Source organism: Onychomys torridus, chromosome 9, assembly GCF_903995425.1.
Source record: "Onychomys torridus chromosome 9, mOncTor1.1, whole genome shotgun sequence".
Lineage (NCBI taxonomy): Eukaryota > Metazoa > Chordata > Mammalia > Rodentia > Cricetidae > Onychomys > Onychomys torridus.
The window spans coordinates 6485328-6499805 of NC_050451.1; the positions used below are offsets into that span (position 1 = coordinate 6485328).

The 14478-nt window shown below is 46.4% G+C and overlaps 1 protein-coding gene across 1 annotated transcript in view; it reads right to left on the bottom strand.

Moving 5' to 3' along the window:
- Wdfy4 (WDFY family member 4) overlaps nucleotides 1-14478 on the bottom strand; it is a 211328-nt gene that overhangs the window by 140174 nt on the left and 56676 nt on the right. Inside the window, 9 exon segments of the mRNA XM_036199282.1 lie at nucleotides 2364-2463; nucleotides 4533-4624; nucleotides 5191-5352; nucleotides 7080-7153; nucleotides 8360-8512; nucleotides 10507-10697; nucleotides 11159-11270; nucleotides 12340-12485; nucleotides 13629-13860. Of these exon segments, the coding sequence (XP_036055175.1) occupies nucleotides 2364-2463; nucleotides 4533-4624; nucleotides 5191-5352; nucleotides 7080-7153; nucleotides 8360-8512; nucleotides 10507-10697; nucleotides 11159-11270; nucleotides 12340-12485; nucleotides 13629-13860 (1262 nt within the window).

The window sequence follows — 14478 nt, forward strand, 5'->3', positions numbered from 1 at the left end:
TTTGCTAGAGGGAACTGGATGGCAGGGAGGTCAGAAACCTGTCTAGAAATGACAATAGAGAGTAATACTCTAGTCCTTTGAGATTCATAGAGAGATCCATCTGTGAAGGGAGGGCAGGTTCTCAGCATCAGATGCCACATTGGGCATGCTGAGGGGATGGCTGAAATAAGCCCAAACCAAACTAGATATGAGGAAACTGCCTTTGGTGCTTTCTAACTTGGTGGCTTTGATGGGGCTCTTAATGTGCTCTGCCATTTCATTCAACGATAATAAGGATGATGGTGATGATGGTGATGGTACTATAGATGATGATGGTGATGATGGTGATGGTACTATAGATGATGATGGTGATGGTGGTGTGATAGAATGATAGAAAGTATGGTGATGATGGTGTGATGGAATGATAGAAAGTATGGTGATGATGGTGTGATGGAATGATAGAAAGTATGGTGATGATGGTGTGATGGAATGGTGGGAACTATGATGATGATGGTGTGATGGAATGATGGGAACTGTGATGATGATGATGGTGTGATGGAATGATGGGAACTGTGATGATGATGATGGTGTGATGGAATGATGGGAACTGTGATGATGATGATGGTGTGATGGAATGATGGGAACTGTGATGGTGATGATGGTGATGATGGTGTGATGGAATGATGGGAACTGTGATGGTGATAGCAATGATAGTCATGATGGAGAAATCAATGGTGATGGGGATGGTGGTGGTGATAATGGCAAAGAGAATTAGCTTATAGAATCTTCACGATATCTTAGGCACCCTTCTCAAAATTATCTGTCAACTCATTTTATCCTCACCCCCTGCTCTTTGTGAAAACTATTGTTTTAATTCTCACTCTGAGTAGAAAGAGGCATACAAAACTCATGGAACCTCCTCAGGGCCTTGAGGAAAGAGCTAAAACTCCAATCAAGATTTCAGAGTTCAGATGTGCGAGAACCACACAAGACAGAGTCTTGTCCAAAGAGATAGAAAGGGAAAGGGCTGGACTCACCTCTAAGGTGCCTTCCAGTTTGTGGTCTGGTTCTAGGAATGCATAGACTTATAGGTTGATAGATTGGTTTTGGTGTGTGTGTGTGTGTGTGTGTGTGTGTGTGTGTGTGTGTGTGTGTGCTTTGTATGCATATGTGTGTTGGATCCATGTGTATGTTGTTTGCATGTGTGTATATATGTATGTGTATGTATGCATTTGTGTATATACATGTGTATTGAATGCATTCGTGTGTTCTATGCATGTGTGTATGCATGTGTGTATGTTGTATCCATGTGGGTGTTGTATGCATGTGTGTACATGTGTGTGGTGTATGCATATGGGTGTTGTGTTCATGTGTGGGTGTGTTGTGTTTATGTGTGTGCACACAGGTGTGTAGACTAGAAGTTGATGTGAGACTCTTCCTCTATCATGCTCCAGCTTATTTCTGGTAGCAGGGTCTCTCATGAACCTGGAGATCACCAGTTCAGCTAGACTAAGTGGCCAGTGACCTCCTGAGACCCACATGCCTCCACCATCCTCCCCAACACTGGGGCTACAGAAACACCACAACCAACTGTTGTGTGAGTGCCAAGGATCCAAACTTGGGTTCCCATGCTTACTAAGCAAGTCCTTTACCCACTGAGGCAGCTCTCTGGCCCCAACCAGGACGTTATTACCACTATTTGCAGTTTCTTTGCTGGAAAGTTCCTCTCCACTACATTACCAAATACACCTACTAATACATAAGCCCAAAGAGAGAGCAAAGCCATAGGATGGCTGGTTTGGGGTTGCATCCTACAAGCCAGGAACAGTGCTCAACAAATAGTTAAGTGAATGACTACAGAGTCTCAGGCAGGCAACAGGAAAAGTAATGTAACCAGCTTTGTGATTAAACATTATTCTGACAGCTAATTGAAAGCAGATATTTCTTTCTATCTAAGTTGGAAGAGCTAACTAAAGCAGTAAGTGGATGGAGGAAGAATTTGGCAAGCCTTCTCTCTGATAGATGTTACTTAGGCTACCCATTTCTCCATTCTGTTGTCTGCCAAGCATAAGATATCAAAGACAGTAGCTGTCACAACTGCCAAAACAATAGCCATTATAGGATACAATGGTGACAAAAAGAATTTATTGAAATGATCTCAAATCTGTTTTTAGTTCTCTGAGCCCATGGAACATTGCACCAGGACATCTCAGGGCAAGGTCTGGTTTATTGGGTGGAGAGGTTATTATTTTCATTCTGACTAGTGCAGGATAAAGCACAGCAAGCAGACTTGGGGATGTTAAGCTTTTCATTAAGAAAAGGTTTTAAAGCACTACCCCGTGTGAGGCCACCCCAAGCCAAATCACTGTTCCCGGTCTACTCACTCAGAGGACAGATGAAGCTGGGACGAAGATATTACACCAAACAGCATCTCCAGCAACTGGTTTCTAAGCCAGACTGCCTTCCCAGATGTTTGGCTTCCAGCTACAGAAGGAAAAAAAAAGGAAACTCAGATTTGAGAGCAAACAGATGTAAAGAGACATAATATTTGCTACAGCAAGCAACTGTATTCATCAAATACATGGTTTACTTAGGAATTGGGTGCAGATTGGACTCAGGATCTTGGCATTGAATTCCAGACTTCCATGTAACAACTAAGAAGAGCTTCAGAATGTGTTGCTGTGTTTCCCTTTATTGTAGGTAGTGTCAATGTTGCTTACTCTTGGGGGAAAAATCTTTAAAATGTTAGGGTCAAAAATATCTTTCAGCCAGAAGCCACCTGACTCTTCAAGAGTCAGAAAAGCTCTACAGGACAAGCTAATGATGTTTAACAAAGATTTAAATCAAAGACTGAAAACGGGCATGGCGATGTCCACCTTTAACCCCAGCACTCAGAGGCATAGGAAGATGATCTCTGCAAATCCATGACAGCCTGGTCTACCCAGAAAGTTCCACACCAATCAGAGCTATGCTACATCTGTCTCAAAAAAATAAGTGGGGGGAGGCATTTCAGCATGAAATCCATGTGAGAAAAAAGGCTGACCTTTTTTCTCATGTTACTCTTGATCCCCCCCCCCCCATCCATCCATTCATTCTCTTGGTTATTGCTTTGTGATCAGTTCAAGGAACACACACCATACAGCAGAAGCTGGGAGAAGAGTCATGTTTCTATTTGATTCTGGATCCATCTCTCATAAAGGTCCTAATCTCTTGGCCTTCAGGTTCTGTTGTATGAGAGATGGGAACAGCAATTTCTGTCTTTGAGGCCTGGCCTAAGAAGAGGCAATGCTAAGCAATGCTGCCCCAGAGACCATTCTGTGGACTAAGCATTCAGAATGTGGCCAGTGTGAAGATCCAAAGTTCTAATTTTTACTCTTTAAATTTTGTTATTGTATTATTATGTATGTGGTGTGTGTGCACACACATGTCGATAGAGGCCAAAGGTCAATGTCAGAATAATCTTCCTCTATTGCTGTCCATGTTATTTGTTGAGTCAGGGCCTCCCACTAAATCCAGAGCTCACTGATTCTGCTAGACTAGTGGACCAGTGGACCTTGGAGATGACCCTGTCTCTGCCTCCCAGCACTAGGGTTACAGTCACACGCTGGTAGATTAGGCTTTTCATATGGATATTGGAGATCCAAGCTCAGGTCCATGCGCTTGTGTGGCAAGCGCTTTACCAGCTGAGCCATCTCTCCAGCCCCTAATATGTTAAATTTGGCATTTAAACAGTGCCACCTTGGCAGTGAAGACCCAAAGGGCCCGGGACAGAGTGGCTGCAGCTGTTGCTCTCTGCCTTCCCAGCAAAGGAAGACTGAACAAGACAAGACAACTGTCCTGCATGGGAAAGACAGTGGCTCAAAATTCACATCACAAGCCAGGCGGTGGTGGCGCACACCTTTAATCCCTTGGGAGGGAGGCAGAGGCAGGCGGATCTCTGTGAGTTTGAAGTCAGTCTGGTCTACAAATGAGGTCCAAGACAGCCAGGGCTACACTGAGAAACAAAACAAAACAAAACAAAAAAAAAAAAAAACATCACAAACTGTACTTTATGAGAAGCCCTTGGACCTGAAAATAAAGGCTACTGGGACCGGAAATGACTAGTCTATCAGAGAGGCAGGGGATGGGGTAGGCAGGGGATGGCGTTCCTGGAGAGACAACATGTCCACAGCAAGGACAGAGCCTGTGTTAACACTTCAGAGAGTTAGGTTGAGGCTCACTGGGATACTGGGAGGCTGCGAGGTTTCAACCAGGAAAGGAGACTGAGGCTAATATAAATGGTGCCTATACTCGGAATTGACTGCCTGTGGGCCTTGGAAACCATTGCAGGTTTTGAAGCAGGAATATATGTTGTGGTGGATTGCATAACCTGAATTATTAAATGTAGCTTCCTCAGCCACTGTTTGGCCATCATAGCTGTGGATGTCTCCCCTTCTGTCCCACAGCTCATTTCCTTGCAAAGTGGTCCCCAATATAGTCCCCAGTATGTGCTTTGGGGTGCCTTGAGGGTCATCCTGATGCTTTGATCTGACATCTGAAAAGGATGCTCTCACCAGGTATGGAAGGGTCTTGGGATCCATCCAGGCAGATCTGCCTCTCATTCACTGATGAAGGCTTGAGGGTGTATATGACAAACAGTCCAACCCTGTGGGCAGCAAAAGAAGGACATGCTTAGGCAGGGGTCTCGGTTGTCCCCGCTGGGTTTGTGTTAAGTGTTCTCTATGTGATCCACTCAAGTGGAGCTTCTAGTGAAAGTCTGAGGAAAATGCTATGATCAGCACAGGATTTCTAGAAACTTCTCAATCTATTGGGGTTGATCAAAGAAGTTAACTCTGGTTCTTCCCAGTCAACTTTTCAGATAGGAGTGAAGAAGAAAGTGTGGGATGTGGAACCAGCTGGTCATCCTGAGGGAACTCTGCAGGAGGTAGACCCAAGGGGCCATTGCTGCTAAGGGTGGCTGTGACAATAGATGTTCTTGAATCCTTGGAACAGCGTCTGAGTACCAGAAGCTGAGAAATCTGCCTTCTTCCACCCTGAATCAAGAAGATCCGCTCTTGTCCCAGTGCACAGCCCTGACCACAAATCTCTACAAAGTTCTAAATTTTGTTAAGTACTGGTGAGCAGGGGCAGGCATATCCCCTTGTAAAATAGTTCCAGGATCGTCCACCTGTGCCATTCCCCACTCCCCACCGCTGGAGCTTGTTGAAGTACCTGAGTAAGTCCTGGATGTTGAAGTGACCCTTCAGCTGACAGCCCAGAATGGCAATGATGGTGGAGACCTTGGACAGGGCCAGGCTTGGCTCATTGAAGAGGAATATGAGCTTGGGTACCAGCTGTGCCTGGTGGGCTACTTCAGCATTCCTCGGTCCTTCCCTGGTGAACCCGGGAGAGACACAGTAAAAGCTTTTACCGGAATGAACCAAATTCTCTGCGTTTCTGCTAAAAAGGTTTTCTAAGCTAGGCTTGTTCCTTGGCTCTCTGACTCCAGTGTTCTCTTGGCAACTAGTCAAGATGCCGTCAGACACCCATCAGGCTATGTGTCTGCTGAGTGTCAGAGTTGCAGGAGCATGTGCTGCTTGTCCCTTCCAACCCCCAGAAACTACCTTTGAAGACAAACCCAATTATTGACTTGATTTCTGAGCCTCAGGGAGAACTAACCCTGGCCTCAGAAAACCCAGAACAAAGGCAGCAGACACACGTGTGACCCAAGAGCACTTCCCAACAAGCAGCAGAAGCGGCAGCGGCCTGCAGAGCCCGTCTGCATGCCTGCTCTTCCTGCCCACCCCAAACCACAAAGTGGATGAGCGCTCGGTAGAGAGGCAGAGGAAAGAGATGGAATTCAAGTACCCACACCCCCTCCTCAGGATAATCACAATCTTATTTCCAGTAAGTTCCACTCCTCCAAAGACAAGAGCCACAAGGGTAATGTCTGTTACTTAGAGAACAGGTACAGAAAGTGGAGACCGGTGGAGGAAGGGTAGGTGGATGTGGGCGGGGGTGCTCCTTTGAAACTTTGTTGTTGGCATGAGCACATTCAGTTCTGTGAAGTTTTATACCCTGGACCACACATGGGACAGGCATGAGGTGGTCACAAATCACAGAACTGTGTGACAGAAAAGACCCAAAACCTTCCACCCAAAGGCTAGGGTCACCTAGTCAGATAGTCAATAATAGGAGTGTGAATGAAAAAAAAAAAAATCTAGTTACAAACACATTCAAAAGAAGGAAGACAATAATGGTTACTGGATAGCAGGCAGGGGATAGCCCACAGCTCTGCTGCCTCCCTACTCCTTTCACGGCCCTTATGTATTAGAGGAAGCTCTCACTAAAACTCTTTAGCCCCTGGAGATGCAAAGCCATGCTCTTGGGCTGGCTATGGGACCAGAGTGGCCCAGCAGGACTCAATCCTACCCTAGCACTGTGGAGTAAAACCTATGGAGGGTACCCAGCTGAGACAAAGAACCAAGGAGGCATCCCACAGCCACCTGGCTATCACAGAAGAATGTCTGCTCCAGGTAAAACAATGCATGCCAAAACAAGGCAGAGAGGGGCAGAGGGAGGTACTTCAGTGGTACCCCAGCATCCTTGAAGATACACGCCCTTCACTTATGCATACTAAAGAACTCCTTGACTACTCCCTCCAGCCCCTCTGCTTCCATCCTCCTCCCTGTTTTCTGTCTTCCCCAAAGTTCTGGGGTTTTATTTCTGCCATTGGAAACTCCAAGTGACTGTTTCAAAGTCCCTTGAAGAGGTCAGTTAGAGAAACATTGGACAGAGAGCAACTGAGGGCCTAGATCAGCTATTCCTTCTGCAGGCCATGCTCGCCACTTGCTGAGCCCTAATTCACCTAACTCAGGGCTAGTCCTTAAGCTCTGATTCCCCAGCACCTAGCCCCCTGAGGTCCAAGTCTGTCAGAGGCGGAAGCGCTGTCCCACTGTTCCACAGGGGAAGGACCCAGCATTCTGGGAGGTAGCAGACAATACAGATGCTGAACCACTGGTTGTCCTCTCCCCTTAACCCCTAGTTTTTGTTTGAAGATAAAGTTCTAACCCAGAGAAAGACGTTAGTTCTAACCCCAGGGCTACTGAAACCCAGCCAACCTTGGTGACTGAAGAATCTCCAGGAGATGGGAAAAGAGAGCAAGCTCCAGGTTGTCTACAGTGTTTGTCCAGAGCTGGAAGACAGAATAGATGTGTGTTAAGACCAAAGCATGGGTGTAGCAGGGTCTGCTGAGTCTGAGATCAGGATTGCCAATAGGATTACCTGCTCTGGAGTCAGACTAGTACCCTGACATTTAGCAGGCACAGAGAACATCTCTAAAGGGAATCTCAGGCATCTCTCCCATTACCTAATACCTCACTGTGGATCTGAATTCCAATCAAGGACATCTCCACTCACCACCTCTCCCAGGACTGCTCACATACTGGAGTGTTTGAAAATATGCCCTCTATGTGACAAGACCTTTTCCCACTGAACTCTGCAAACATGGCCCAGAACTCCTGGTCCCTAAAGTATAACTGGCCTTCACTCCTCAGAAACCCTGTGTCTGTCTCTTTGTAGTACTGGGGGCGGGCATGAAGGAGATGTCAAAGTGTCTTCTTGTTCCTTCTGGCAGTGAAGAGGGCCTGGGTCTTGAACATTAGGGCATCTTCAGGATATGGACAGCACCTGGGTACCAGTAAATGTTGCTACATTTAGGATGGGTTGTTCCATCCAAAGGTCTGTTGATTCTTCCACTTGTCCTCAGTGTCCCAAGCTGCAACTCTCAGGTCATTCTTTAAAAGAATACTGGGAACAGCAGAGCAGTGTCCAAAGGGAGGGGGATATTATCTTTAATCCTCACATTAAATGGTGTTCCACAGTTTGAAAAGCCTTTCCAAGACGCTATCAGATTGAACCCCTATGACAGCTTGCAAGGAAGAAATGATGATCTCAGTTTCATAAACAAGCACAATGGACCAGGGCATAGTGACACCTGCTTGGAATCCCAGCACTGAGGAAGCACGAAGATCATGGGTTCAAAGCCAGCCTGGGCTACATACCAAGACTCTATCTCAAAAGAAAAGAATAAAGGGGATCAGAGTGATCCAGAAGCATCCCAAGGCCAAGGCCACACTTGTCAGAGATAACAGGGCTAAACTGTAAGCCCAGGCCCATGAACTCCAAAGCTATGTGATTTTTCCCACCTACTGTCAATATGACGATGAGGGAAGGTGAAACACCTGACTTTTTTACTGTGTTTCTCTCTCTCTCTCTCTCTCTCTCTCTCTCTCTCTCTCTCTCTCTCTCTCTCTCTCTCTCTCACACACACACACACACACACACACACACACACACACACACACACTCCTGGAGGCCTAGGCATCAGTCTCCAGTTTACCTCAAAATTGCAGAGCACATGCCGGAAGACACACGTGTTAGTGACAGCAGATGGTCGGAAACCCAGCTCTGCGGTGCCAGCCACTGAGAGGATCAGCTGGAAGATGCGATGGTTTAGGAAGGGCGTCTTCTTCCTCAGGAGAAAGGCTAAGATCTGGAGAGGAGAGGGATGCACAGTGGGAGTCCCGGATGTATCACTGGACCCTTTTCTCCCATCACTGCTAGCTCCCACAGAACGCCTGCGGCCACCCCACATCCCCGCTCTTTGGAACTGCCTTCCTTCATTCCACATTCGCACAAGACACACCAAGTTCTGTGGCGACTTCCCTTCCTAGGCCTGTCTTACTGGGCTTCTGAGTCGGGACCTCTCACAGGGACCTCTTACTTCCCCTCATCCTCAGCTCTAATTTCTTCATGTTCCTCCTCATCTCTTACTGGATCTATACAGTCATCATCACGGGCTCTCATCTGCGCTGCATCGTTGTCTGGAAGCCACCACATGTCCACATCCAGATCACACAGCCTTGCTTCAGGCTGCAGGCCCTGGCTGTGTCATTCTGTTATGCCAGAAGGTGAGTAAGGCACAGCATCCACTCCAGAATGGACACAACAAGGCACTTGTTTCTGAAAACGCATCTCAGAGCTAAGAAAGAGGCTTCCCAGAAAATCTGCATCCTCATGATCTTGGTAACATAAAAACCAGGCTACCCAGCCACCTGCTGACATCTGAGTCATCACCCATCTTTTTGGGACTCAGATCACTCTCTACACAACTCAAAGTCCACTCTCTGTCCCTGTTCCCTCAAGATACCCCTGCTGGCTCTTCCAATATGCCTTCTGAAATCGTTGCAGATTTCATGATCAGCAGATATGTGACATCTTTTCACTTTTTTGGCACATCTGCAATCTGACCTTCTTCTTCCCCTAAATAAGACCTAAGCCCTAGTCCTTCTCACCACGCTTCCTCTCAAAGTCACCACCCAACCCAGAAGAAGGTTACTAGAGAGAAAGATCTGCATCAAACCTTATCAATTGCAGATAGTCATGACAATGACATGAACATGTATGCCCCAACTTTTCTGAGTAGGCACTCTTCTACATTCCCCACATATGTCAATATGCAGTCATCCCCATCTCCACATCTGCTAGTGGTCCTGTTACAGTCATCCCATCTCCACATCTGCTAGTGGTCCTGTTACAGTCATCCCCATCTCTATATCTGCTAGTAGTCCTGTTACAGTCATCCCATCTCCACATCTGCTAGTGGTCCTGTTACAGTCATCCCATCTCCACATCTGCTAGTGGTCCTGTTATAGTCATCCCATCTCCACATCTGCTAGTGGTCCTGTTACAGTCATCCCATCTCCACATCTGCTAGTGGTCCTGTTACAGTCATCCCAGCTCCACATCTGCTAGTAGTCCTGTTATAGTCATCCCCATCTCCACATCTGCTAGTGGTCCTGTTACAGTCATCCCATTTCCACATCTGCTAGTGGTCCTGTTATAGTCATCCCCATCTCCACATCTGCTAGTGGTCCTGTTATACACATGAGAGAACTGTATCACAAGGAGATTAAGAACTCAAAGCAGCTAATATTTGCTGAGCACTGACTCTTGGTTAGACTTAATCTGAGCCCTTCATTTGTATGAAATCTTTCAATCATCACTATAGGCCAAGAGTCAGGAGGGATAAAAGTACATATCGTATAGGTGGGGAAACTGAGGCAGATGTAAATGATTTTTCAAGGTTAAACAGTTAGAAGTGAGACAGGATTTTAAACCATCTGGGTCTATACTCTGGACTCAGCAGGAGGCAGAATGAAGCAATCCTAGATGATTCTGGAATCATCAAGAAGGATACTGCAGAACAGACAGGAGAGCAAGCCTGCCCAGACAGAGCTCCTTTTAGCTAGTTGTCCCCAGGCACTCCTCTGCTGTGCTCATGCGCCTCAGCATGCCTGTCGGTGGATAGCTGAGCAACCTATTGGTTTAGGGTGACCAAGGTCATGAGGAACGCAAAGCTTGCTGGGATTCTCTTTTCCGGAATTCACTCCTGACCTGATGTAATGCGATTGGGACAAGAGCCTCTCATCCTGGGGTTGACACCTCTTTGGGAAGCTGCAGGGTCAGCGGAGAGGGTGGAATTACCTGGTACCCACCGATGTGCTGCATCAGGTGGTCACACATAGCATTACTGGTCAGAACCGAGTGCAGGACTTTCATAGCTGCATACATGGTGTGATCATCTGTTGCCAGGGAGATGAGACCCAAGAGGATGGCAGGTCCTCCAATGTAGTCCAGGCTACTGGCAGCAGGGCTGGAGTGGAACACCCTCACCCCTTAGGGAGTCAAAAAGAACATGTCATCAGTATGCCACAGCAGTACTGCAATGCAGCAACACCTGAAAGCCACCTGTGTCTCTGCCCGTGGACAGAAAGAAAAGGCCCATGCACTAGGGTAGGCTGGGAAGAGAGATTGGAGCTCCAGACATCTGGGCAGCATGTCTGTTATTTTCACACAACCAATACAACCATGGCTCCTGCTTGCAGGCCATCCTGTGCTCCAGGGCTAGGTCCTGTGGTACATGGGAACTGGCATGGGTGGCAGTTGAGCTCCTCAGTCAAGAAGCAGCAAGCTGAGCAGAGCTGCTCTCTTTGGTCACTCTCTGGCTAGGCTTATTCTCCACCCTGGCCCTCCTCACAAGATTGCCCTATACAATCCATCTGTCTTCCACCCCCAGAGTTCTAGGATGCACAATCCCTCTTTCCCAAAGCAGAGTAGAGCCTAGAGCTTGACATACCTAACTGGCCCACAGCAACAGCACCGAGGGTCCGAAGAGACCCTGAGAGGTGTCCAGCACAATTTCTCAGCAAGAACACAGGTGTGGTATTGTCACGAGAGGAAATATTCATCTAGAGGAAATGACAACAATAGTGCTACAAAACCCCTGCTAGAGAAGGAGTCTGTTCAGGAGCCCCTAGAGGACAGACACCCCAGGGCTCAAGGCTGGTGCTCCACATGTGACAAATAGTGGATAATTACCCCATATTGGGGGCTGAAGTGAAACTCTGGGCTGTCTCATTCCTCAACTGTAGTACGATTGTAAGTGAGTTGGCTGTAAGCTCACAATCTGTATGCCCTTCCTGCTCACCAAGAGGAGGCCATGGGGCCAGAAGAACCCAGTGACAATAAGAAAACACTATTACCAAGACCTTATCAAGTGAGGCAGCGGTGGCACACGTCTTTAATTCCAGCACCCGGGAGGCAGAGACAGGCCGATCTCTACGAGTTCAAGGCCAGCCTGGTCTACAGAGCAAGTTCCAGGATATGCAAGGCTACACAGAGAAACCTTGTCTCAAAAACAAAAAACAAAAGACCTTCTGCAAAGCCCAGTTTTGACTACTGATTCCAGACACACAGGAGGACAGGAATTCTGCCTTCAGTAATCAGGATATGCAGCAAAACATAACTTTGGTGCATGCCAGGGCCTTGATTCTGACCTCTGGGGCCCTCTGTCCACAAGAGCAAAGAGAACATAAACAAAACAACCAATGTTCTTTAGCACTGAACTCAAAAGAGAGATTCATGCAGGAATTGGGAAATGGTGAGTCACAGAGCATCTTTCTTTCCACGTGCATTCGCTTGTGTTTCTAAAAACACAACTGCAGCCACTCAGCCTCTTTTCAGAGTTGGTAGATCATCCAAAGTGAAGATGGCTAACAGAGTTTCCAGAATCAAAGCGGTCCTGAACGAGTTCCAAGTTCTTCAACAGGAAGAGCACACGTATTCCCCTCTAAGCAAAGAAAGGGCTTAGTCCTGGTGAGGAAGCAGGCTGTGTCTTAGCAAATGAGAAGTGCGGTGTGCATGTGTCTAGCCATCAGGGATGAACATACACAGAACAGTTACTGAAGCCTCGGGAGCTGGAGGAAGCCACACAGTAAGTTCGCAGTGGGAAAAAGGAAGGGACCCGGGAAGCTGTACCTCCTTGGCGATTAGGCGGCTGTCCACCTCATTGTAGGTGTTTCTGATGTTCAGTATGCTGGTGATAGAAGAGCTGGACACGTGAAGGCCAAAGGAAACCCTTTCCTCCACAATGAGGGGTGTGGCTTCACCATCCGGGTCTTCTCCTGCAACAGCATGTCTTTAGTCAGTTCTAGCCTCTCTTTACAGAGAAAGAAACGGACCCTCTGATCATTAAATATCCCCTGTCACATAGCGAAATGATCACTGGGAGGATGTCTGCATGTCGTTGCATTTTGTATATTTGTGGGTCAAAAGCTTCTCTGATACGTAATATAAAAATGAGAGTGGGGCCAAGTGTGGTGTGGCAGGTGGATCTTTGTGAGTTTGGGGCTAGCCTGGTCTATAGAGTGAGACCCTAGAATGAAAAAGATAAAACAATGACAATAAGTAAACTCAGGGCAATAATTTGAGATTGGCTCTTCTAGAAAACATAGGTGTCACAGGTATGAAATTTAGTAGAGTAGGATCATCTATCAAATCTACCACTTCACTTCCAAGTGGCTAAGTAACTTTCTCTGATAGAGGAAGTGGGTGGGGCCGACAGACCTAAGATCTTGAGTGCTGCAGAGCTACTGTGAACACCCCACTTAGCAGGTGTGACAGCTGACTCCTACTAAAGGAACACTGGGCGATACAGAGTCGGTGAACCTTGGACTCCAGAACTGACCCAGCTGCTCTGGCCAATGCCAATGGCCACAGGAAATGAAGGCCACACAAGACCTGGTCCTGGAAACCAGAGCACTCAGCAGCACTCAGCCACCTTGGCTACACATAAGGCCTTCAAACGCAGATGCATTTGTCTTTCTTTCCAGATGGGAACTGACCCCCTGGACCTGGCAGAGCTCAGAGAGCAAGCTCCCTGCTTGAACAGCCAACAATCAATAAAGCAAATGGGGATGCTGTCTGCCTGTTTAATAATTGAAGACAACAGTATACTTTAGTTAAAAAGCGTCTTCATTAAAAGGAATGTAACTTATTTATCTCATTCCCTCCCTTTCTTTGCTGAGAGTATTACTCACCTACCCTCCTCCATTAGGTACTGCGGAGTTGAAACCCAAAGGATATTGTCATTTCCTCTTCTGTGACAGTTTCTCTTGGGTTGTAAATATATAATGATCCAATTACAAAGGCCTTCCCTAATGATTGACCTCTGCTGAGTTTATTCTTTATAAATATCCTATAAATAACTGGGTACCCACTTAAAAACTCATACCAACAGAATCATTATAAATCAAAACACTCCATACCTTGAAGGTGCACAGCTTGAAAGTTGCCACAGTACCTCGGGCCAAGTTTGATGATAAGTGCTAAAGTGTCCACTGATATATCTTCTTCAAAGAGATACGCGGGGCCAAGACGCCAGATTAATGAGGACTTTTGTTTCCAAACTCTAGGGGTCCCAATGTAGCCATAAACATCCACAAATGAAGATGGATCCATTGAAAGGAAAGGCCCTGGTAAGGCCTGAACATACAGCATCTGTTAAAGCAGGAGCGGTACTTAACCTGGAATCCATCAAAGTCATATACAGCGACACAATGTCAGGAGCTCATTCTCACACCAAAACAAAATTTTATCTTATCTAAGAAGTCAGAAAGATAGCTCTCAAATGTGAGAGGCGTGCAGCAGAACAAGCCAGGAAGTGTAGACAGAGTGGCATGAAGCTTTGATGCCAAACCTGAGAACAAATTTGACAAAAAATGAAAAGAAACACAGAAGTCCATAAGTCCATCTTCCTTGGCCCAGTCATTGCACTAAGAACGTAAATGTCCATTCTTGGAACATGAACAGTTTCACGTACTTACACTAATCACAGCTGTGTGGTTCAAAGAGAAGAAATAAAAGGTTTCTATCTGCAGATATCATGCCCATGAATGCTTTTAATCTCTAGAACTAGTAAATGAGTTCATCAAAGTCACAGGATAGCCAATCAACACAAAAATCAATTGCATATCTATAAACTAACAGTGAAACCAAATCCATTTACAATTATTCAAAAGAAAAATGGTGTATTTAATAAAATTAATAATAAAACAAAATAATGAGCCAGATCTGTATATTGAAAATTCCAAATGGATAAGGGAAAATTCAGATAGT